This window comes from Erithacus rubecula (genome assembly GCF_903797595.1).
Source record: "Erithacus rubecula genome assembly, chromosome: 28".
Lineage (NCBI taxonomy): Eukaryota > Metazoa > Chordata > Aves > Passeriformes > Muscicapidae > Erithacus > Erithacus rubecula.
Window position 1 is genome coordinate 3,210,842 of NC_136680.1, and position 24,242 is coordinate 3,235,083.

At 46.3% G+C, this 24,242-nt stretch overlaps 2 protein-coding genes across 13 annotated transcripts in view; one reads left to right on the top strand and one right to left on the bottom strand.

Annotated features, from left to right (window-relative positions):
* The window catches only part of PIK3R2 (phosphoinositide-3-kinase regulatory subunit 2), a 154,396-nt gene that overhangs the window by 47,639 nt on the left and 82,515 nt on the right, over positions 1 to 24,242 (top strand). The window lies entirely within an intron of this gene.
* The window catches only part of LOC306813328 (DNA-binding protein RFX2-like), a 65,284-nt gene that overhangs the window by 16,578 nt on the left and 24,464 nt on the right, over positions 1 to 24,242 (bottom strand). The window contains exons 2-6 of one of the 12 annotated variants that reach the window (XM_079328660.1): positions 13,529 to 13,614; positions 10,775 to 10,864; positions 9,737 to 9,816; positions 7,096 to 7,372; positions 3,148 to 3,222 (exon numbers count right to left, since the gene is read on the bottom strand). In XM_079328660.1, coding sequence (XP_079184786.1) covers positions 3,148 to 3,222; positions 7,096 to 7,372; positions 9,737 to 9,816; positions 10,775 to 10,864; positions 13,529 to 13,606 — 600 coding nt within the window. In that variant the 5' untranslated portion in view covers positions 13,607 to 13,614. Of the gene's footprint in view, positions 1 to 3,147; positions 3,223 to 7,095; positions 7,373 to 9,736; positions 9,817 to 10,774; positions 10,865 to 11,989; positions 12,546 to 13,528; positions 13,615 to 24,242 lie in introns of those variants that run through there. The other 11 variants (XM_079328667.1, XM_079328666.1, XM_079328656.1 and 8 more) reach the window with 11 other exon arrangements.

A 24,242-nucleotide genomic window follows, 5' to 3' on the forward strand; every position in this document is an offset into this window, starting at 1 on the left:
AATTTTCCAAACGTGATTTTTGCTCTTCCTGCACAACTAATAACACACTGGGCACTTCAAATGAGAAAATTAAAAACTCCTTCCATTTGAATTTCTTATTCTGTTTGCTTTCTGAATCCTGTTCAGTTGTGACAATCAGATATTCCTCAGTTTATTTCAGTTTATGCCATGATCAAGTTCCAATAAAATCACTCTACAGCCATATGCTGCAGTGGTTGTTATAGGCACTACAGGGGAATATTTAATTTTCATTTCTTCCTTAACTTTATTTCTATTTGACTGATTGGTTTCCTTTGAAAAAAAACACTGGAAAAAATCTTTTCCTGGTTCTATCCAAAGGTAGAAAAAACCATTCTTGGGGTTGGCTGAGAAAATAAAAAACTTTTTTTGCAGGTCTAGGATTGGAGAAGTTTTCTTGAGGCCACTTCTATGAAACATAAAAAAAGAAACCATTTGTGGGTCATATTTAAGGTGTTTTTAGCTGGGACCATGAGCAGCAGGTTCCTAAATTTCCACTCAGAGTTAGGACAGGAAAGAATTCCATTGGGGATTGTTTTGTGAATTTTGGGATTTCGTTTTGCAGACAATGAGGAAAAATTACATTTTCTCCCTACCCTTACTCATGCTGTGATATCCCAGAGCCACAGAGCCTCAACTCCTCCAGCTCCAAGCTCTTGTGTACAAAAATTGCAGTTATTTTTCTCTGATTTCTTTGCATCATCTGCAAGAAATAATCCCCTGGCCCAGGGTCTGTGCCACACTGAGATGATTCCATCAGAACCATCCCCTGCCACTGGGCTCAGCAGGAGCTGCACCCTCCCCTCTGCATATTTCAAGTGCACTTGAACAACCTCTCAGGGAGGTTTTGAAGCCAAATTCAGTTATCAAGCTCCATTTCATATTGATTTTAGTTAAATTATGTGAAAAATTCCCTCTGGACTGAGATACCTTTAATTGTCCTCTTATATTTTTTTTTAAACCCCAAAGATTCCTGGCATGAGCCATCTGCTGATGGTAACAAAATAAACCTCATTATCCTGAGAACTTGCACATTTCCAAAATGTCAAATTTCAAACAAGGGGCAGAAGACAATGAAGAACTCTGAGACTCAGAGCAATTAAGTCACAACTAAGTGCAATTAGCACCATGTCCCCATTTCCTCTTGCTTTTGTCAAGCTGGAATTTGCTTTCAGCCTTGACAAATTGCAGTCACCTGCTGCTTCCCTCTGCTCCTCTGCTCCTGCAGGGCCTGACAATGCTGGGCAGCCACGGGCATTTGGGGTGGGTGATGCTCTCCCTGCTTTTGGGGTTTTGTTCTTTGCCATGGAGAGGTGGGAACTGGAACATCCTGGAGAGCAGGAGCTGGGGAAGGCTCCTGGTGACCACTGGGATGTCCCACACCTGCTCTGGTCACCAGGTGGTGGCTGCTCCATCCCTGGAGCACCCAAGGCTGGTTTGGCAGAGCTCTGAGCACTCTGCTCTGGTGGAAGGTGGCAGGAGGGTGGAATTAAATCAGCTTTAATCCTTTCCAACCCAAACCATGCTGGTCCAGCTTCCTGCTCAAATCAGGGCACAATTCCTCACTCAGATGAGTCCTACAAGAACCTCCCCATGCAGAGGCTGCCTGGGCAGTGCCACTGGAGCTCCTCCAGCTCTGGACCTGCCTGAGCTGGTCCCCAGGGTCTGTGTCCCCTCCAGGCACTGCTCATCCCTCTTTTTGTGCCCAGACACCTCCCTGTGCCCTGGGAGGGCTGAGCAGGGACATTGGGGACAGCAAGGACCCTGTGGGGGACCTCAGGCTCTGTGCCCTGGGGGGGAATCACCCACCCCAGCCCTGGAAGGAGTTTGTTTGCTCCAGAGTTTGTGAGAGCACTTAAACCTCAGGCCAGACTATGAACCAACACCTAGAACCAGGGACATCAATTTCCACCCTGCAAAATAAGGGTGGGGAAAGTTGATCAGGGCTGGATGAGGCCCCTACTCCATCCTGCACAGCTTGTGGTCAGTGAAATCTCTTTTCTGCCTTTTGCTTTCTTTCCTCTGCCTTTTTCCTGATTTTTTTTTTCCCAAAGTTTGTCCACAATGGACAAGAAAAACCCTGCAGAGCAACACAATCCTTGAGCACACTTCAGGAGTGTGAGCCTGGCACAGCCTGGGGTGGGAGGGATGCAGGAGATGCTCAGAACAGGGACTGCCTGATCCTGCAGCTTTGGAACCTTCACTCTCCACCAGCTGAAATAAGGACTGAGCTGCCCCACGAGCCCTGGCCTGGAGTTTGAAATCAGCTGAAGGCATCAGACTGGTTTAAAATCCCTTTTGTTGTCTCAGGCTATTTATCTATGGTGAAGAAGCCAAAGATTTTGGTTTTTTTTTTTTTTGTTTTTGCAGGCCTTAAGAATGACAAACCAGCCCCCAAACACAGAGGAAATCTGTTAGAACAGAGCAGCACCACTTTGTGCACTGGGATTTATGGGTGCAGGATGTGCTTGAGCTAATCCAAACACAGGGAAAACAAATCCATCCATCCATGACCTGGATCAACCCAAATCTCACCCAAGCACATGCTCACCCCTCAATGCTCCTGCTTGGGAGCCACAACACCAAGATGCAAAGGCCCAGCAGAGCAGTGGGAATATCACACAAAGCAGGGAAATGGTTGCAGAGAGAGAAGCCCAGCACGTGGATTTAGCACAGCATTGTGACAGGAATGGGCATCCTGAGGCACAGAGAGAGGGAAAAAAAGGCATCCACAAGCTTTTGGTGTGTGCTGGCTGAGGGGAATCTGTCACAATTCACACCCAGTCCTGGCTGAGGATTTACAAGTAATTTTCCAGCCATTTTTCAGTTGCAGTGAAAGGCAAAGAACTTCCTCAAATGTGTTTATCTGATTGCCAGCAATTTCCATTGCAAGGCAGATGAAATAAATAAACACAGGGCAGAGGCAGTTAACAGACTCCTGAGCATCTCAGCAGCAAACATTCTCATATGGCACTTTGTGCAGACTCTTTTTTCCTGGAATGGGCTGTTTTGGGCAGCACAGCTCAATCACTGGCTGTTTTTGAGTGCCTTGTGCTGTTGAATCCACCAAAGAAATAATTCTCCTACCAAAGCAGGGGAAAAAGGTTGTAAATTCTGATTGTAACTTACATGGCTGTTGAGCAAACTGCTTTTGTGTGATGTAATCCCTTCATTTTTTTGTAGGTTTTCAATCGCCATTTCAAGCTAAAGAAAAATGTGCACAGGAGAGAGAGAAAAAAAAAAAAAAAAAGGAGAAAGAAAGGAAATCAGATAGTTAGCAACAGCCAGGATTATTGTTTCTTTATTAATATTTGAATGATTAATGCTTTATATCAACAAGCTTGTGAAAAAGAGGCAAACAGATGAGCACAGTTGGTGTGGATGGAGCTGCAGAAGAGTTACTGGGACATGCAAATGGACACACAGCAGGAATCCCCACAGGGTGACAAAGCCAGGCTACAGGGGGTTAATCTTCCCCTAAAAGTGCTGCCTTGTTATTAAAAAAAAAAGTGATTTTCCTCCTCTTTTTCCCTTCCTGCTGAGAGCAAACCACTGGCAGGCAGATGCTCTGCAGGGTCAGAGATTGGCTGCAGAGTTGTACCCAAGGAGAGCTGGCAGTAATGACCTGGTTACTGTCACCTCTTCATATTTTGTCAAAAAAGCTACAAAATTAAATAAAACTGGGGTGCAAGGAGAGTGCATGGACTAGAATGGGTAAGGGCTCTCTGATGCTGAGAACTGCAAAGGGAAGAAGGGAGGAGCCAGGACTCAGCCGAGCTCTCCCCCACAAGGCAGGATGGAATATTTGATGCTGCCTGTGCTCGTTTCTCTGGATCTCAGAGGAGCCAAGGTGAGGTTTTCTGAGGTTTTCTGGCTCCTGAGGAGCCTCCTCACTCCTGTCTGCCTCCTGTTCCACTCCAACCCAGCTGTGGCTGTGCCTTGTGCTTCAACCCTCTCCTAAACCTTTCTTGTCTTCTCCATTCTGCTGCTGGGGCAGAACCTGGGATGCTGCTGGTCCCAAAGCTCCAGTGCTCCTCTACAGGATTTGTACAAGACAAAAAATCCCCAAACCTCCCAAAAGCCTACATTAGAGGCTGGCAGGAGCAGAACCTCCTGTTTGTGTCCAGCAATGCTCCCAAATCCTGTTTTCTGTGCCCTGGCAGTGCACAGAACTGCAGGCTGAGCTCTGCTCCTCTGTCCCCACTGAACACACCCACATCTGCAGGTGTCTGTCCATGGCCTCCTGCCCACATCCACTGCCTGACTCACCCCTCAGTGGAGATTCAGGCTGAGATAAAGCCAGCCCTTACAAAGCCAGGCTCTGTCCCAGGAGGGTGGCAGAGCAGAAGAGATCAGAGCCAGGCTCTGAAGTGACACCCAGCAAGAACAGACACTGTGCCACAGCCAGCTGGGAAGGTGGCACCACCTCCAGCACCCCAAAGTGGAACTGGAACCACTTCTTGAGGTGTTCTCACCAAAAATCTCAGATTTGTGATGGCTCATGAGGAACCAAAGCCTGAGTGCTGACACAGTCTTCAGGAAATGAGTCAGACTTAGAGGGAGACCCAATTTCCTTCCTCTGCTCAGGGGCTGTTTGAGCAGCAGCTCTGAGGCAAGCACAGAAATTCTGCCTGGCCTTTTGCTGCTGGCAACTGTCCCATCCAAAAGGACACCTTGCATTTGCAATAAAAATGTTACAGGGGAAAAACTAAAAGCTTGCAAGCAGCCCTGCAGGAAGGTGAAGAGCTCTGAGGACCCACTTAAGGGAGTTCTCAAGGATTTCCTCCCTTGGTCCAGACTAATTTAGGTGAAGATTAATAGTGCTGTGTTGGCACAGATGTTGAGTGGGTCTGTTCCCTGTGCTTCACCCCTCTGGTGGAGCACAACTTTGGGATTCCAGCAGACAGGGAAAGTTTCTTAAGAGGTTTCTCGAAGTGTGTGAAGATTTTTCTTCAGTGCACACACAGATTTACCAAACATCTCTGAGCCTCCTGAGGCACTCTTGCACCACTGCTAATCCTGAACTAATCTCTAGTTTCCATTCTCCTCTGGAGGTGCCCTCTTTGCTCTTGAGGTCTCTTCCCCAAGCCTCAACACCTCCAGTCCCTCCCCACTGCTGACCACTCCAGTGTCCATCCTCAAGGCCACTGCAAACACTTTGGCTCCCCTGGCTGCATCTGCACGAGCTCTGCTCTCCTTTCCTCCCACAAACTCCCAGTCCTGCCCCAAAATTTCTGCCAGGACCACCAGAGCCCCTCTGGTCTCATTAACACCAGCCTTTCCCAGTCTCTGGTTAGGCTGGACATTAAACAGAAAATAATGTCCTGCCCATGGATCTGGTTCAGTGCCACCCATCCTTTCTCGTGGGTGCCCAGAGCAGCTCTGGCTGCCCCTGGACCCCTGAAGTGTCCCAGGCTGGACATGGCAGGGGTGGCACTGGATGAGCTCTAAGATCCCAAACTAAATGACTCCATGGTTAAGTGAAATTCCAAAATTCCAATCTCCCTCTGACTGTGCTGGAAGGACTGAAATCCACACACAGACACAGCCCTGGACTGCCTGCCAGGCTCTTTTCCACCTTTCCCAGCCCTTCCTCAGATATTTTGTGTTAAAATATCTGCAGAAAGCTCATTCCTATATTCAACAGAGTGAATTTATCTCAGATGTTTTTTGATAAAGGTCGCTTTCTAAATTTTTTTTTTTTTCCTGAGCAGCCTTATCTCATGTAATAACCACCAACTAAATCCGTTCATGGGATATTTCTACTGACATATTTTCCACTTGGGCTTTTATATTGTGCTTATCACCATGGAAATTGCAAAAAACATAAACAACAAGAAAAAAATCCCCCCAAAATCCAACAGTATAGTTGTGCAGTTTTGTAAGGTGCAGCTTCACACAGGTGATGCTTCCAAATGATAACTGTGAGCAAAAACCAAATGGTCCAGTGCTGATTTTTAACTATGAGCAGTTAAAATACACAGACACACAATTCTCACCCAGAAATCATTTCTCAGAATCTGTCATTTTCTCTTGCACCCAAATTAAGGACTTTTCCCCCATCCCTACCCAAGGCAGAGCACATTTACTGCAGGATCAAAGCAACCTCTCAAGGCACAAAAAACATAAACTGTGTAATCTAAAACTCGGTGGGAAGAAAAAGTACAACTTAACAGGCCAGATTTACAACATTCTCAGTAGCAACAGCTCCAGTTTTTCTCCCTAGTGATGCTGCTCACATTTTAAAATCTGGCTACATACCCTGAATTACACCTACATTGGTATTTATATTTATATATGAATGCATAAACACAGAGAAGTCTGCAGAGGGAGGTGAGCAGTGTCCCAGGAAATGAGCTCCAAGCACTCCTGGCAGCTGCTAAGGGCTGGGAGATCCCCCAGCCAAAGCCCTGGTGCTTCTTACTGCAAAAAGGCTCTTTTGGGTGAAGAGCTGTAAGCCCTCAGTCCCCCACAGCTGCACAGATGTGCTCCCAGCCCCTGCCACCTCAGCTACACGATGTAAAGAAATCAGAACTTTAAACCATTTCTGTTTGATCAGTATTACCCCTAAAAGACATTTTCTAAACATATGGCAAGGACAGAATACACAATGGTGTAGGAGATACACACACAGAATTTTTGATCCCTGTGAATGATCAGCTTGACGTAACTTAGGTGCTAATTATCCACTGGGTTAAGGAAAGATTTCTCAGGTCTCTTCATAATTGAAGACATATTTCAATTTTCTGGGTAAGCACGTGTGAGATGTTTGAAACCATAAAGAGAGACAAATCTTCAAAACCCAAAATATTTTGCTTGGGGGGGAAAAAAAAAAAAACCCAAACCAAATTGAATGCTTTATTACTATTTGAATGATTAATGCTTTCTGCATAATTTCAGTGATCTGCTGAGTGAGAGGGACAACCCAAACATAAAACACCAGTGTGTATTCTCTCCCTTGCACTCATGGCATGGTACAGACATCAACAGTGACAATGACAGGTCAGATTTATTTTCTGCAGGTTTTCAGTCCCCTGTGGAAGCATTGCTGGCCCCCGAGCTGTGGTGCCTACATACCGTTGCTGGAGAGGAGCGTGAGGTGTGTGACAGAGAATGTCTAGAGTTCTCCAGCCCCCCATGAATGAGATAGGCTCCCGAGCCGGAGAGGATCTGACTTCCCCCAATGTCCATGGTGATGCCCACCATGTTGTGAGAGGGAATGGCTGTAGGAGAGGATGTCGCTGTAGTCACCTGAGCTCCTCCTCCTCCTCCTCCTCCCTGTGCCTCGAAATAGGGCGCGGCGCCGGCGGGAGCGTAAACCTGCGCCTCGCTGCTGTACGAGTAGGCAGCTCGTCTGTGGGGGACAAGAGGGGACAGGAGAGCAGCTGTGTCATGGGCTGCAATGCAGCATGTGGCCAGAAATGTGTGTCATGTCACCATCTGTTGGAGCTGGGTGGGGCAGTGACCCTGATTTCCTGGCACACATTATCTGCTAATGGGCCAGCTTTAAACGAGCTGTGGCAATCATCTTTATCTTTCTACAGCCCATCTTCTCTCCAGGAGATATCTCCTGTTAATGGGCCATTGTTTAAAACTGGGTGTGGCAGTGATTCTAATCTCTGTGGGAATTATCTCCTGTTAATGGGTCATTGTTTAAAACTGGGTGTGGCAGTGATTCTAATCTCTGTGGGAGATATCTCCTGCTAATGAGACATTGTTTAAAACTGGGTGTGGCAGTGATCTTTATTTCTTAGGACATATTATCTGCTAATGGGCCATCTTTAAACCAGCTGGGGCAATCATCTTTATCTTCCCATAGCACATCCTCCCTCCAGGAGATATCTCCTGTTCGTGGCCATTGAATCCTAGTGTATGACTGATAAAATTACATCATCCCACTGGGAGATGCTCCAGCCAGGGGAGGAGCCAAGCCTTTCCTACCTAGATAAAAACTGAGATTTTGAACAGCAAGTTATCAGTTTTTTCCAGTTACCAGACCTTTCCACATCATCCCTGGACCTTCAGAGGAAACTGCACCTTCTCCAGGAGCACTGCTCCAGCTGAGCCACATCTGCCACTGCAGGAGGATGCAGCCACCATTGAATGGGACTGTGCCACCACCCTGACTGACTGACGGGTGTCAGCTTGGATTCTGACTCTGGCAGTGTTTTGGGATTGTTCTTTGTAATACTGTGCTTCTATTTTTATTTTCCTAGTAAAGAACTGTTATTCCTAATTCCTATATCTTTGCCTGAGAGCCCCTTAATTTCAAAATGATAATAATTTGGAGGGAGGGGCTTTACATTCTCCATTTCAAAAAGAAGCTTCTGCCTTTATTGACAAACACCTGTCCTTCAAACCAGGACAAGCTGCCAGAGGGAACCTCGTGTACGAGGTTCCTGACTTCTGGTGCTCTAAGGCACCAACTCCACAGCTCTTGGTTGGGTTATTTTAAATAAGCAAAGCAGCTAATAGTTGTTAAAAATGTTATTTATTACAAAGCACATCAGTCTTAAAAGGCACACAGAAAAGCTATGGCAAAAGCAAATGATAAGAGAAAATGGCTAAAAGCTCTGGCAAAAGTTGATGGTTAAAAGTACTAACTTTCCCCAATACATATTTTTATATAGGATTTTCTCAACAAGCTAAGACACAAACTCAGACTATCACTCCTTAAACTATTAGAATTTTAGTTTCTTAGTAGGCTAGGTTATGTATAACACTATACATACAACTTATTTTGTTCTATCTGAAAAATGTAAGCAATATTCTTACTATAGCTCTATTATGTTTAAGTTTTGTCTACAACAGTGGGCCTGGAGCCTTTACTGAAAAACATTAGCATGTTTGCAACCTTCACTAGAACTTGCATTGTTACTGTGGAATCTAAACCTTTCACTTACTAAAAGCATTAGAGCTCACTCTAAAACTTACTGACTTACTTCTACTTAAATGTTTACTTTAGCTGTGAGTGGCTTAATGTACTTCAATTCATCTAAAGGCTTTAATTCAATCTTTACACTGATTTCTCTCTGAAGAATTCAGAGAGACCCTTGACTCACTGATTCCAACACTGGTGTTTGACAGCTTCTAAAAGCTGGGCAGTGTCAGGAAATCCCCAGCTCTGCTGGAATGGGAGCTGTGCTGGGATCACTGGGCCATGCAGGATCACAAGTGAGGGCAGAGCCTGGAGCTCTTGTAAGGAACTGGGGTAAGGAAGACCAAAAGGAGGCACAAAATGGGGCGCAGCAGACAGGAGGAAGAGGAAATTTTAAAGGTGGAGAGGCTCTGGCACAGCTGTGGCTGTCCCTGGATCCCTGGAAGTGTCCAAGGCCAGGCTGGACGAGGCTTGGAGCAGCCTGGGATAGTGGAAGGTGTTGGGGGGTTGGGAGGAGATGAGCTTTAAGGTCTTTTCCAACCCAAGCCATTCTGGAATTCCTTGGCTCTATAAAATCTTCCAACACCCCCTTTTTCCCCTAGAAAAATGAACTTTAGAAATTCCACTGTTAATGCTGCCCATGTCACCACACAAAGTGCTTGGCACAGGGAACAACTTCATGATTCCCTGGAGAACAGGGAACAACACCCACCGCCAGGGCTGGAGTGTGGCTGAACCCACCCTCACAGCCAAGAGAACACCTGAAACACTCCTCCTCTTCCTCCTCCCACTGGAGGGAGCCTGGGGGAGGGCAGGGGGACAGCTCAGAGAGGATCTTACATGGTTCCATTGGTGTAAACAGCTTCTCCTCCTTCCACATACTGCACCTGGGCTGGATAAACGTGCTGCACAGACTGCACCTGCAACAGGCACCAAGAAATCAGGGACTGCTCAGGAACCACTGGTCAAACTGCACAACTCCAACCTTACCTTGATACTCAGGCTTTGATTTTTAGAAAAAAAGAAAAAAAAAAAAACACCCTCCCTGCCCCCTTCCCCTCCACGCTTAGGAATGCCAAAGGAGGTTTTTATTTTCAAAGGTCAAGTTAAAATAGATAAATAAGTGGTTGCTCCATGAGCAGTGGAAACAATGGAGCAGGGTTTCCTCTGGACACGTGTCTAGGGGTGACTAAGAGGGGTGAGCTCATGCTGCAGCCTTTCCTTCAGAAGGGAGCCTGGCAGTGTCCAGCTGCACCCCAGCCCCTTTTTAATTTGCTCTGAGAGGGATGGAGTTGCCCTCTGTCAATATTTTTTTCCCCCTGAAATAGAACAACCAAATAAAAAATCACTAAAGAAAAAAAATTAAGACAGTCAGACTCGCTGTCCACAAGGAGCAGCAGCACATATCCCTGGTTTCTTAGGAAACAAGCCCAGGAAAAGGCAAAGTTCAAATAAATAAAAACAATTGCATGGCTCTCTGGCACCAATCCTTTCTATGGAGCCATGTGCAGTCAGTAAATTTGTTTAATTAAAAAAAACCCCAAACATTTCATCTTTAAAAAAATCTTTACCAAAGGAGATTGCTTTTAATTTAGCTTTGATTTAATAAATGCTTTTAAATTTAAGTTGAAAGCATCCATCAAATCTTCAAATACATGAAAGACAACAGCTACAGCAAAGGTTCTTTCTAAATTTCAAATATCCGGAGAGTTTATTTTGTCATCTAAGAAAGAAGGAGAGAGCTGTAGAAAGTGATCCCAGCTCTCTGACTGCCCACAACTCTTTAATTAAGATATTTTTCTAGATCTAGCACAGTTTTAAAGTTGTGTGGGATGTGGGGATGTGCTGGTGCAGGGGTTCTCTCCCCAGGTTCATTACCTGCTGTGGAACCTGCTGGACTCTGGGAACAGAGATTTGCTGCATCTGTGCCCCTTTGGGAGCTGAGCCTGTGGCTTGGACCAAAACCCTCTGCAAGAAGAAGACACAGGAAGAGACAATTTCAGTCCATAACACAGGTGAGCCAGGTGTTCTCTGCCAAAATTTCATGGCCAACCTGCCTCTGACACCAGCAGCAGTGGCATCCTGGAATTAGTGTCCCTGTGGGGTGCACCAGCCTGAGCTCAGTCCCCTGAATTTGGGCAAAGCTGCCTCCACAATTTCTGAATCATCTTCAAACCTTCATGAAAGGAAACAGCAGCTCATTGATCAGCTCAGCCACAGCTAAACAAGAATCACTCCTCACACATCCACATTTGGCTGGAATTTGGCCAAATTCCTTCTCTCAGAGCTGCTAAGCCCAGCCACACTCTGCCTCCTGCAACAAGAAATGGCACCAAATCCTGCCAGCACCAAAGCTCAGCTGGTTCTGCCTGTCCCTGCAGTGCCACCAAGGGCACAGGGACCTTGCCTGGTGCTGGCTCTGTCATTTCCATCATCCCTGTTTCACTCTCCACTTCCAGTCTGAGGTTGTCAACACATCTCAGAGTGCTCAGCACCTTCAGATCCAGCAAAACAAAGGTGGGGATGTGGTGGATGGAAAGAAAGGATTGAGTGGGAACAGAGCAAATCATCTCCATGGCCTTTTAAACCTTCTCCAAGGAGACACATCCTCCGTGGTTGGAGGCCTTAAAAACACCCAGGAGATTGGGCCAACAGAACAAAGAGCCACAAAACAACCCCAGAAGCAACATTGATAATTAGTGGCTACCTTATCCATGGATATTTAGGATTTTTAGCCCTCCCAACATATCAGAAATCCAATTCTAGCAGAATTCCAGCTTTATGGAACTGCCCCGATCTCCAGGCAGTTGCTCCATCTGCATTCCCTGGAGCTCCTGCACTGAGGACACCTACACTAATGTCACCTGGCTGTTTTCCCTCCAGGATGGGGACATCACAAGACCTTGTTGAAGTCAAGCCTTGGCAGTGCCACCTGCATCAAAGTCTCTTTCCTTTCTCCTACTTTTTCCCAATTTTCTAGCATTGCTTTTGCCAAATGTCACATCCCTGGCCCAGCTGCCCAGCTCAGCTCCTCACTGCCTGTCCAGCTGCTCTGCTGTCACCTTCCAGCCAAAATAAGGAATCATCCCCAGCCTGGAAGGTGAGGCCATCCTGCCCAAACAGCCTCTGCTCCCTCTGAAAGAGGCACCAGTGCTCAACAACCCCGAGGGCTTCAGCCTCACACCATTCCTGCTGCCAGCAGCTCATTCCCAGGGTTTTCTTTGTCCTGCTGGTGAGAAGGGAAGGTTCTGGATGCTCCTCCTCTTCAGCAGTCTTCCACCATCCCCTGGATTTTCTGGGGTTCCACTCGGTGCTCCATGTCCCAGCAACAGCACAGGCAGAGGCTGGATGGATGATTTCACAATCCAGAGGTTTTCCAGCCTTTGTTCCCAGCCAAATCCACACTACTGATCCTGGGGACACTGCTGGGCACTACTGTCCCCATCCTTGCCACGCCAGCAAGGCTGGGAGGTGACAGCAGCACTCTGGATCACCTGATGGGAATGTCCATGGCCCCTGCAGAGTCCAATATTCCTCCCAATTCCCAATCTTTAATTGCTCCTTTTCATCAGCATCCAATGGCAGCTGCTGCTGCTCACTTGGGAGTTGGAGAAGGATGAAGTTGTTACACCCACCCATCCTCTCATCCCTCCAGCTTCCTGTGACAGAAATTTCTTTTGAAAGTTCCCCAAAAGGCATAAAAAGGAACAAAAGGGAACCAGTTTCATTTAACCCTTCCTGTTTTGCACTGGGTGCTCCCATTCCTCATTGAAGCCATCACTTGTCTCCTGTTGTGTCTCTCCCAAATGCAGCATATTCATGGATATTAATCACAAATTCTCCCTCTGAAAATTAAAATCTTGGGATCCAAGGAAGAGACCATGGAATCATGGAATGGTTTGGGTTAGAGGGACCTTAAAGTTCATCCAGTGCCACCCCTGCCATGGCAGGGACACCTTCACTGTCCCAGGCTGCTCTAATCCCAATGTCCAGCCTGGCCTGGGACACTGCCAGGGATCCAGGGGCAGCCACAGCTGCTCTGGGCACCCTGTGCCAGGGCTCCCCACCCTCTCAGGGGGGAATTCCTTCCCAATATCCCACCTAGCCCCCTTTAGACCCTACAAGAGGCTCTCAGGTCTGCCTGGAGCCTTCTCCAGGTGAGCACCCCCAGCTCTCCCAGCCTGTCCCCAGATCAGAGGGGCTCCAGCCCTTGGAGCAGCTCCATGATTTCCTCTGGACCTGCTCAAACCTGTCCCTGCCCTTCTTGTGCTCAGGACCCAAATCTGACCCCACCAGTGCAGGGGGAGAATCCCCTCCCTGACCTGCAGCCCCTCCCCTGGGGATGCAGCACGTGGCTCCTCCAGCTCCTCCTGCACCAGCTCTGCCCTCACCTCTCCCCTTTTCAGCACTGCTCCATCTCCCCCTGCTTTTATGGACACTCCAAACCACAACAGGAGATCCATCCAAAGCAAACACCCCAAAACCCCACACTGTATTTTCAACTAACAACACCAAGCCCAGCAACAGGTTATCCCCACCACCTCAAGGAGCTAAAAACCCTCTCCCCAGGATGCAAAGCCATGGATGAAGGGCTGTTCTGCAGGGACACACACCCTGCAGGGCACAGCTTACCTGCTGTGAGGCTGGCACTGCCTGCACCACCGGAGCCACGGGAGCTGCTGGGTCTGATCCACCCTCAGCACTCTGCATGCTCACTGCTGGGGACAGCACAGGGACATCATTGGGGACAGCACAGCACAGACACACCCTCCCACCCCCAAAACCCCTTCCAACCCTTCAAACCCCTGAGTTTGGATGGCAAAATTCCATTCCCCCAGTGGAAAATCCAGAGGGAAGCGCTGGGAAAGGGAGGCAGCTCCTCATCCTACACACAGGACTCTTTTTAGTCCTGGAGCTAATTTTAATGTAGAATTATATTAAGGAAAAAGAAAGTTGCACAATTGTTTCACAGAGAGGAGAGGGAAGGAACAGAAAATGCATTTCTATATTTAACCAAAAAGTGGTGTTGGAAAATTATTGTGTCACAGTGAGCATCACACATGATGGGGAAGAGAAGGGGCATGATTTTAAAATAATGCTTTCTCTGCCTCATCACCTTTAACTACTGCAAAAAAAAGCTCCATCCCTTCCTGGAGTTTAGCTAAGATATCACTGGGAAAGTGGAGTGCCCAGCTTGGGTTTATAACCAGAAATAATCAAAGATGAAGAACACAAGAACAGTAATTCAGCATCTCAAGCAGCATCTCCAGCCTCCCATCCCATCCCTGCCCCAAAAATGCTCAGGGTGCCCTGGCCATCCTCAATCCCTGGTGCCAGCTCTGCCTCCTGGCACTGCCCCAGCCTGTGCCCATCCCTGGGGACACCAAGGGATGCTGACACAGCACACAACAACACTTGGAGGGATTTTTTTGGGGGTGGGGGAGCCTTTTTTCCTCAGTTTCTTGTGAAACTTCCTGCTTAATAAACTATTTTAGGAGAGTTTCTGCTGTCACTTCAAAATCAAAAGGTTAAAAACATCCAGATTTTTGGCAGTGTCATTTCTGCTTTCTCAGCCTCACTGCTGAGCCTCCAAACAATACTTGATGTCTTTTGTTTTGTTTCCCTTCTCCCGCCAGTATTTAAACTTTTCCCTCAACTTTGTGCAAGTTAAGAGGAAAAAGGAGAAATTAGAAATTGAAGGACACTGGACCTGCTGATTTGTGTTCAAAAGAAATGCAAGGGGAGTGTGAAGTTATTGAATTTACCTGTTTATTCCTTCAGGCACTGACAAAATCCCCCAAATATTAAAATTCTCCAAAAAACAGGTTTTTAAAGGGCTTTTTCCCAATACTCCATATTCCCATTAGCAGATTATAATTACTCTCCCAACCTTCCCAAAACCCTAGAGCTTGCAAATCATTTTTCTCACATCTGGGAGAAAAAAAGTAGATACAGAACCCACACAGTCACAGCTACCAGATTAATCCAACAAGCCAGAAATGAGAAAAGTAAATCAATATTTATTCCTGTGTCCCCCCAGGCCCCTCAAGCTGCACCCCCATCCCTGCAGCTCTGCTATATAAAGGCAGCACCTGCCTCTCCCCATCACTGCTCTGCCTGGGTTTTAGCCAAAACCTCCATGTGAGAAGATTCCAGTTGCAACAGTGCTGTGGAATCAGCAAATAATTCTCCCAGTAAATGAGGGGAACAACCCCTTGACTGCTCCAGCCCTGAATTATTTGCAATTAAATGCAAAACTGCTGGGTTTGGGATGCTCAGGTAGAGATACTTGGAAGGAGAGGATGGCACTTTTACTACATCTACTCCCCTAACTTTTCCAAAAGTGTTTGTTGTCTGTCCCTTGTGCCCAGGGTTTGAAACTTCCCAGGGTTTTCTGAGTGTAAAATGTAGCATGGTGAGGTTACAGAAGAGAAAAACCTCTCTGGAGTTGACAAAGATATTTTAATCATCTATTAATGGTTCTGGCAGGGTCAGCTCTTGGCATTCTAAGTCTACAAAAGGTTTCCTTTTAAGTGTAGCTATAACCAGAAAAGAACATTAGGAAAGATAGAGTTGGACTTTGATGTTCCTTATAGATTCCTGCCAACCCAGAATATTCCATGGTTCAATCATTCAAACCATCAACCACTCATCTTTGCTGATACATTTTGAATTCTGCTTTCCCTCAGCAACCAGAAGGGAGCAGAGAGATGTGGGCAGGGTAGAAGGTGAATTGTCTGCTGCCAAAACAAATCCCCAGGGTGATTTTCAGGTTTGCTCCACCAGGCAGTGATGACAGGCACAGCAGACACAAAGGCTCCCAGGAAATCTGCAGATGGCACTTCCAGACAAGGCAGACAGACAGAGAAGTCCTGCACTGCCAAGCCACACGTACAGGACTTGTTATTATTTTATTTATCAGTGCAACATCCTGGAGAAAGAATCATTCACTTCTCATTAAAGCCATCCTGTGCTTCCTGAGAATTGGATTCAGATCAGTGTGTGCCATCTGCTCTGGTTAATTTGTGCTGATGGGAAGCTGACAGCACACACAGAATTCCTCTGCTCCCAGAGAGCAGCACAAGGTGCTGCAGAGCTCTGCTCTGCCCTGGCACCTGAGCCAAAGCTCCAGAGATGGAGAAAGCAGCAGCTGCCAAAGAGGAGAGGAAATGTGGCTCCCAAAGTCCTGCTCTCTCCTCTTCACCTGGTTTTTATTTATTAAGAATAGTCACATAAATCAGAGGTGGGACTGGCATAGCTTTGGCTCTCATGGGGTATTTCAGTCTTGTGTTTCCATCATAGATTGGTTTGGGTTGGAAGGGACCTTAAAGCTCATCCCATTGCCATGGGCAGGGACACTCCCAACATTCCAGGGGCCCCAAGCCCAATGTCCAGCCTGGCCTTGGACATTCCAGGGATCCAGGGGCTGTTCTGTCTCAAACTCAGCAATTCCAGAGCTCCCCTGAGCTCTGCCACATCTCTGAAGCAAACACCTAAGAAAGGACTCCTGCTTATCACCTTCTGGAGCTCCCTGAAAGTTGTGCTCAGGTGGGGTTTGGTCTCACTGACAGAACCAGAGGACACAGTCCCAATCTGTGCCAGGGGAGACACAGGTTGGACATCAGGAAAAAGTTTTTCACAAAAAGAGTGATAAAGTACTGGAATCATCTGCCCAGGGAGGTGATGGAGTTACCATCCCTGTATCTGTTTTAAAAAAAAACTGGATGTGGCACTGGTCTAGTTGAGGTGTTAGGGCTGGGTTGGACTTGATCTTGAAGGTCTCTTCCAACCTGGGCATTCTGTGAAATTCTGTGAAATTCTGTGAAATTCTGTGCTCTCCTCCCAGCCACTTCTCACCTCACAGTGTTCTGGATCATCCTCTAAGCAGAAATTCACTGGCTCAGAACCAGCCCTCCTGCTTCCCCCAGAGCTGAGTTTTGCTTCTTCCTCTTAGACCTGGCCTAAGACACAGGGGTTTATCCCACCTGCAGCTCTCTCACAGAAGGGAGACAGGAGCCATTAAAAGGTGTCTTGTGGCCTCTGACAGCCTGGCAGCCCCTGGGACTGGCAGTTTGCAAACTGAGAAGTTAATTAATAATCAACAAAGCTGCTGGTGGGTCACACAGAGGATCAGCAGCATCCACAGGTGATATTCCCAGTTCTGGGTGAAGTAGAACAAAATAAGTCATTTATTGTGGAGAAATGAGCAGATGGACCTGACTATGAAAAAGCAGTAAAATGGTGGTGAGAATCCCAGAATGGTTTAGGTAGGAAGAGACCTTAAAGTTCTTCTTGTTCCAATCCCCTGCCATGGCCAGGGACATTTTCCACTGTCCCAGCTGCTCCAGCCCCAATGTCCAGCCTGGCCTTGGGCACTGCCAGGGATCCAGGGGAGCCACAGCTGCTCTGGGCACCCTGTGCCAGGGCCTCACTGCCCTCACAGCCAGAAATTCCTTTTTAATTTCTAATTTCTAATCTAAATCTGCCCTCCTTCACCTTAAAGCCATTCCCCTTGTCCTGTCACTGCACGTCTTTATAAAAAATCCCTCTCCAGCTCTTTCACAGGCACCTTTCAGACACTAAAAAGCTGCTACAAGGTCTCCTTACAGTGGATTTATTCAGCACATTGGCATTTCAGAGAGAGACAAGTTTAAAGCCCTGGTTGCTCAACGTGGCCAGTGATGTCACAAGGGCCACCAAGGTCCTGGAAGGCATCACAGACATCTGGATTCCAGGTTGCATCATCACTGAATGAATCAGGCAGATATTGAGGCTGCTGCCTCTGGAAACCTTCTGTTTACACACAGCTATCTTGGTATCCAAGCAAACAGCAGGGACAGGAAAGGAAATTCAGGGGAAAAAAAAAACCCTAATAACTTCTGGGTGCTATTTCTGGTCCTGCCACCAGCTCATTCTGTGACCTTGAACAGGATGCTTCCCTTTCCCTGTGCTTCAATTTTCCCACTCCTAAAAAAGCCACAAATACTCCCCTAGGCAAGGTGTTTTTCAAGCAGTGCTCTCTGAGGGCTGTCAGAGCTTTTCAGAAACACAAGGAGGAGCAGAGCAAGCCTTGGGGGTTGATAAAAACTCATTTCATTCATAAGGCACTGCTGCCTCCATGTAAATGGCCTTGCCTTTGTTCATCCCTCCTGCCTAAAGCAGCTCCAAAACGCTGGGAAAACAGAGATAAGAGCAGCAGCTCAAAATATTTCCTGTGTTCAGGTTTGAATGGAGAGTGGGGGGAAAGGAGGAGGCAGCAGGGGGAGATCAGTGACTCCTTCAGGTGCTGAGGATGAGGATGGAGCAGCATCCCCTGCACCCCAAAAAAGTCTGGGGAGGGGGGGCTGATGGCAGAGCTGGCCCTGGCTGCTCCCTGTGCTCTGCCACCCAGGAGATGGATTTTTCCACAGAGTGTTTTACCAGAACTCCTAAGCACCTTAAACACAAACATTTGGGAGCTGAATGTGGAGCCCCCAGCTGTGGAAGGAGTTCTGGGGCAGAGCAGGGTTCAGGGAAATGTTTTATCTGTGTGTGACCTGGTCCAGCAGCAGCCACCCATCCCAGGCAGCTCCCAACCCCAAATTCAAGGGGATTTAAATTCCTGCCTTCCTCAGGCCCAGAGCTGCTCCTGCTGTAATTGTGGCCACAATATTTTTGGTTTTATTCTGTTTGCCTATTTGTGTTTATTGTATTTGTCCAGGTGACCACTGGACATGGACAGAACTCCCTCTCCACCTTATCTGTAATTTTTAAAAGCAGGTCACATAAATCAGAGGTGAGACTGGCACAGCCTTGGTTCTCCTGGGATATTTAGGTCTTGTATTTATATATCTTATAAATCTTGATATATCTTATTTTATATCTTATTTCTTTGAGGTGAAAATGCAAAACCTATGAGCTACCCTACAGCAGCAGCCAACTCAGAAAACCATGAAGTATGGAATGTTTTGGATGGAAAGGCTCTTAAATATCATCCCATCCCACCCCTGTCATAGCAGGGTCACCTTCCACTGTCCCAGGGTGTCCCAATCCCAATGTCCAGCCTGGCCTGGGACACTCCAGGGATCCAGGGGCAGCCACAGCTGCTCTGGGAATTCTGTGCCAGGGCTCCCCACCCTCCCAGGCAGGAATTTCCCCTCTACAGAATCACACAGTTCTATTAATGCTGCTTTCAAAACATTAAAATTGTTGCTGTTCCAGTGAATCACTTGCTCATTTGAAGAAAAAAACCAGACCATGAACTATTTTATTTAATTTGCTTTTTGAAGCTTACTTGATTGGTCATCCTTTGGTCGTATTTAAGCTTTTCAAATTATTTTATTACATCCTTTTATTTCTGCCAGGACTTTTGAAATAGAATGTAATACTGGGCAAAGGAAAATATCCTCAGTAAGTTTTTTGTTACTTTTAAGAACAATCAATTATTTGACCTCTGGGATAAAGTTTTTTTTTTATAGCTACTTATGCTTAAGCTTCCCAGTAAACCTTGATGGGTGTTATTACCTCCATGGGTAAGAAATCCACTGCCCCTGTCCTTGCCATTCATAAATGGGCTTAACAACTTCTCAAAGGGGATTTAAATGTAGGGCATAAAAATCCAACAGGAAAACGATTGCCTAGAGGTACAGGAAATGTTAAATCAGATTTTTGATGCCTGAAGAATGTATTTATAGAACCATTTCTGTTGGAAAAGACCTTTTCCAAAAAAAGACCTTTTCCCAAAAAGATCATTAAGTCCAACCACCATCACTGCCAAGTCCACCACGAAACTCCACAGCTTTTATTTCAAATTAAGAGCTAAAGGTGGGAAAAGTTTATTTTTCCAGGTGAAGCTGCTCTAATTATGCTGGGCTTTTTATTTCTGGTGTTCTTCAAATGCCAACAGCCTTGGCTCTCCAGGTAAACCCAGGAATCCTGAATTTCAAATCATCACCTGTGCAGGCTGTCAGACACTTCCCATTGTGAGAATTGAAAATAAATCTGCAGCTAAAATCTCTACGGACACAGGAGACAGACAAACTCAGCTACAGCAAGATTTGTATTTATTGGACTTGATTTTACAGATCTTTTCCAACCTTAAAAATTCCATGGTAGAGCTAAAAGTGTTGCGTGCACCAGAATTGTAGGAAACCTGGAGGTGGATGGGATTGCCATTGGCATTTTGTACAGGAAAATTCCCCTTCAATTAATACAACAAATAACCTTTGTTCATCTTTAATATTAAAAGGAATTAATGAGGTTTAGTGCAGCCAACAGCCTCAGCTGGCACAGTCTGTGCTCCAGGTTTTTCTTTTGCTGAATGAATCTCAGGCTGACCAGGGGGTGAATTACCCAGGGAATCTCATCCAACCCCATTTCCATATGCAAGTCCATGATACAGCTATGAATTTTTAATAAAAATCTCCTGATACCTGTTATTTTACTGAAAATAATAGGAAGGCTGCAGTATAACTAAAAACAAAACAAAACAAGACAATTTCTCATTCCCATCACTGACCTGCAAGGATCAAAATTGAAATCCAGGTTTTCCCTTGGTTTTTTTGGTTGATTTTGTGCATTTTTTTGCACATTTTGAAGGGAAGGCTTACATTTAAAAATAGTTTTTTGGTTATTTTATTCAGGTTTAGTTGGCTTGGAGCTTAGATAAATGGGAAAACCAGAACAGCAATAACAAAATGCAGGAGAAATAAAAATGCTATTTAACCATCATGTTCTAGATGAGCTCTAAATGGTATTTTCTCCCCTGACTGCAGAAAAAGGAACCAGGGAATTTACATTTAATGATTTCACTACTGAGAATTCTCAACACTCTCAAAACAGACTGAAAATAATAAAAGTAATGCAAGGAATGGCTGATTTTGATTATTTTCTAGCAGTTGCAAGTATCCATCTACTTCACCCACCACACTTTAGGCCACAGTTATTTTACTAAAGAAAACTTTCTTAAATATTTTCCATTTCATTCAACTTTTCTGGCTCAGTCTCCATGCAATAACTTGCCCTGAAAAGGCATTGGTTGTGCTTGAAGCAGGGCACAGAAAGGAAGTGTTTCATCCTTTGGAAGGAGGAACTGGTTTATTTGATGTGAATGAAAATGGATCAAGTCACTTCTCCCTCCTCTGAGGCAAATATTTGTGTTAGACCCAGCCTGGCTCCTGCCTCACACACATCCTTCATCCCTGCTGCTCGTGTCTCCAAAGGTTGAGACTTCCAAGGAATAACAGAAATTCCAGTCAGGAATACACCAATTTCTTTTTTTTTTCCATTGCTCAGTGTCCTGGGTTACAATGTAAAGATGTGCCCAAAGTCTGTATTCTGTCACCATCTGTTAAACCAGGTGGGGCAGTGATCCTTATCTCAGTGGGAGATATCCTCTGCTAATAGGCCAGCTGTTAAAAAAATGTTTTTTATCTTTCCACAGCCCATCCTCCCTCCAGGAGATATCTCCTGTTAATGGCCATTGAATCCCAGTGCATGGCTGATAAAATTCCATCATCCCACTGGGAGATGCTCCACCCGGGGGGAGGAGCCAAGCCTTTCCTACCCAGATAAAAACTGAGATTTGGAACACCAGAGCAGCCTTTTCCACTGGTTTCCAGAGAACAAGAGCTACCAGGATCACTGCCAGGATTTCTACAGAAAGATCACTTCATCTGGACTGCCACCACCCTGACTAGCAGGGTGTCAGGTTGTATTCTGATTATCAATGTTTTTTTTCTTTTGTATTATTGCATGTATTTTATTTTTCTGTTTTTTTTTTTTTTTTTTTCCTATTAAATTGTATTTCTGACATGGAGTCTCTCACTGGTTTTGCTTTCAAAACCATCACACCCATAAAAGCTCCCAAGGTGGAGGAGCACAGGAGCAGGACATGGCTCCCAACCAAGACCATGGTGTGCCCCCATCTCTGTTTTGGAAAAACATTATTCCAGTTCTCTCAGATGGGAAATCAAAAGAAACTCTGGTTTTGATGGCTGAGCCAAGGAGAGCCTGTTCTGCCTAGCATTCCCACTTGGAAATTCTCTTTTCCTCAGGGATGCTGAGAGAGCAGAGCTCCCACCTTGGCTGTGAGCAGTGGGTGCAGCTCAAAGCATTTGGGACTCTGTTTGTTCAGCACCTGAACTCAATTCAATCCCTGTCCATGGTGTTTGTTCAGCTGCCAGTCCTGACATTCCCACTGGGCACAGCAATTCCTGGGATCTCAACTGCTCTGAAAGTCCTGAAGATGAGCTGCTGCTCTGCCTTGGAGAGGGAGCCAGGAAATCTCACAGAATTCTGCAATGATTTGGGTTGGAGGGACCTTAAATCCCATCCAGTGCCACCCCTGCCCTGGCAGGGACACCTCCCATTGTCCCCAATGTCCAGCCTGGCCTGGGACACTGCCAGGGATCCAGGGGCAGCCACAGCTGCTCTGGGCACCCTGTGCCAGGGCTCCCCACCCTCCCAGGGAACAATTCCTGCACAATATCCCATCCAGCCCTGCCCTCTGGCTGTGGCAGCCATTCCCTGTGTCCTGTCCCTCCAGTTCCTGACAAAGAGCCCCTCTCCAGTTCCCTTGCCAGCCCCTCAGGTCCTGGAAGATGTGTGAGCAGGTTAAGATCAGACAGAGCCTTGGCTCATCCAAACTTTGACCTCAGCACCAGAACTCTCCATCCCACACTGAGGTGTCACTGAGCCACCCCTGGAGCCTGGGACAGAGCAGGACAGTCCCTGGCACCCCCCAGAGCAGCTCCAGCCCCATCCCAAGGGTGGAGCACACCCAGCCCCTCCTCACCCAGAAGCCAAGGTGAGGCTTTGGGCCATCTCTGACACACAGGACATGTCCTTGTCCCCTCCCAGGCAGTTGGCACCTGAGCCACCTCACCCTCAGTGTCCTCTCCCCTTCCCAACAGTGCTGTTAAGTGGAGGGGAATGCAAGTGGGAAGCAAACATGCCAAGAAACTTGAAAAGAAGCTTTCTGAAGAGACTACTCATTATACTGCTTCAAAATTTTATAAACAAGAGAAGGCACCAGACCCTGCCACTGATTAGGTTAAATTAATTTAAAACAGAAGCAAACACTGCTTGTCTACAAGCTCCAGTTACCTGGAAACACAGATAAACCCAAAACACACTTTTCAAGGGCAGCAGGCACTATAGCTGGGGTTGTTTTTTTTTTTTTTCCAGAAACCTGGTCCTCATGGAAAAATACAAATTTGGAAATGGCTTTTATTAGCAAGTTAATAATATACTGAAATACAAATATACACTCAGTCTTTAATTAGGTTTCACAGAATAAAGTCAAGTAATATATATATACACACATAAATGTTGTGTAACAGCAGTGCACTAATCTCTGCTGTTTCTTTAAAACTAACTTTGAGGACAGAAGAGTCAGGAATGGATCTGTGCTGGCCCTGTAATTTGGAGTTTCCTTTAGAGCCAGATAAAATTGAAGAGCAGAAGCCACAAAGTTTAGGAATTACTGGCAAAATCAAATCCCAAGTGTAGGAATCTCAGACATGAACAGGGGCAAAATATTGTTGGGAACATCCTTCCCATACAAAAACCTGTCCTGTTTCCTTTTGGGTTAATAACCTGAACACTCTCCAGGCATCAAAAGCCAGGATTGGATTCCTTGAGGTCTGAAAATGTTCCTGTTCCTGCTCTGCTGCTCTTCAATAGAAAATCCCAGAATATGCTGAGCTGGATCCCTCAGGGATCATCAGTGCAGCCCCCCAGCAATCCCATTGCTGTTTATTGGTAAGAAAAGTCCAAGAGATTCCAGATTTTTAGTGCAGAACAACCCTGGCAACAAGTGGAACTCCTTATTTCTTTCTTATAAAGCACCTGAACCTTGACTTCAGAAAAGTTTTCCTACAATGATGGCAAATGTTAGCTGAGAAACAACATCTGGGTGTCTGCTGAGCAGTGAGGATGCTTTCACATCTGGAAGGAGGAATTAAAAGTCACACTCCAGTGCTCTCCATGTCCAGGCTGTAACAAACACATTGGTGTTACCTGGTGAAAACAAGCACAAGTTCTGGGCTTGAATTGATTGTTTCCCATATTCTTAATATATGCACTGTAGGGGTTTCCCAGAACAGTGATTCAATGGGGGAAGTACAATTTCTGAAAACAGAAATATTCTGAAATAGAATCCCCCAATGGTTTGGGTTGGAAGGGAACTCAAAGCCCATCCAGGGCCACCCCTGCCATGGCAGGGACACCTTCACTGTCCCAGGCTGCTCCAAGCTCAGTGCTTGGGCACTGCCAGGGATCCAGGGACAGCCACAGCTGCTCTGGGAATTCCATCCCAGCCCCTCCCCACCCTCCAGGGAACAATTCCTTCCCAATATCCCATCCA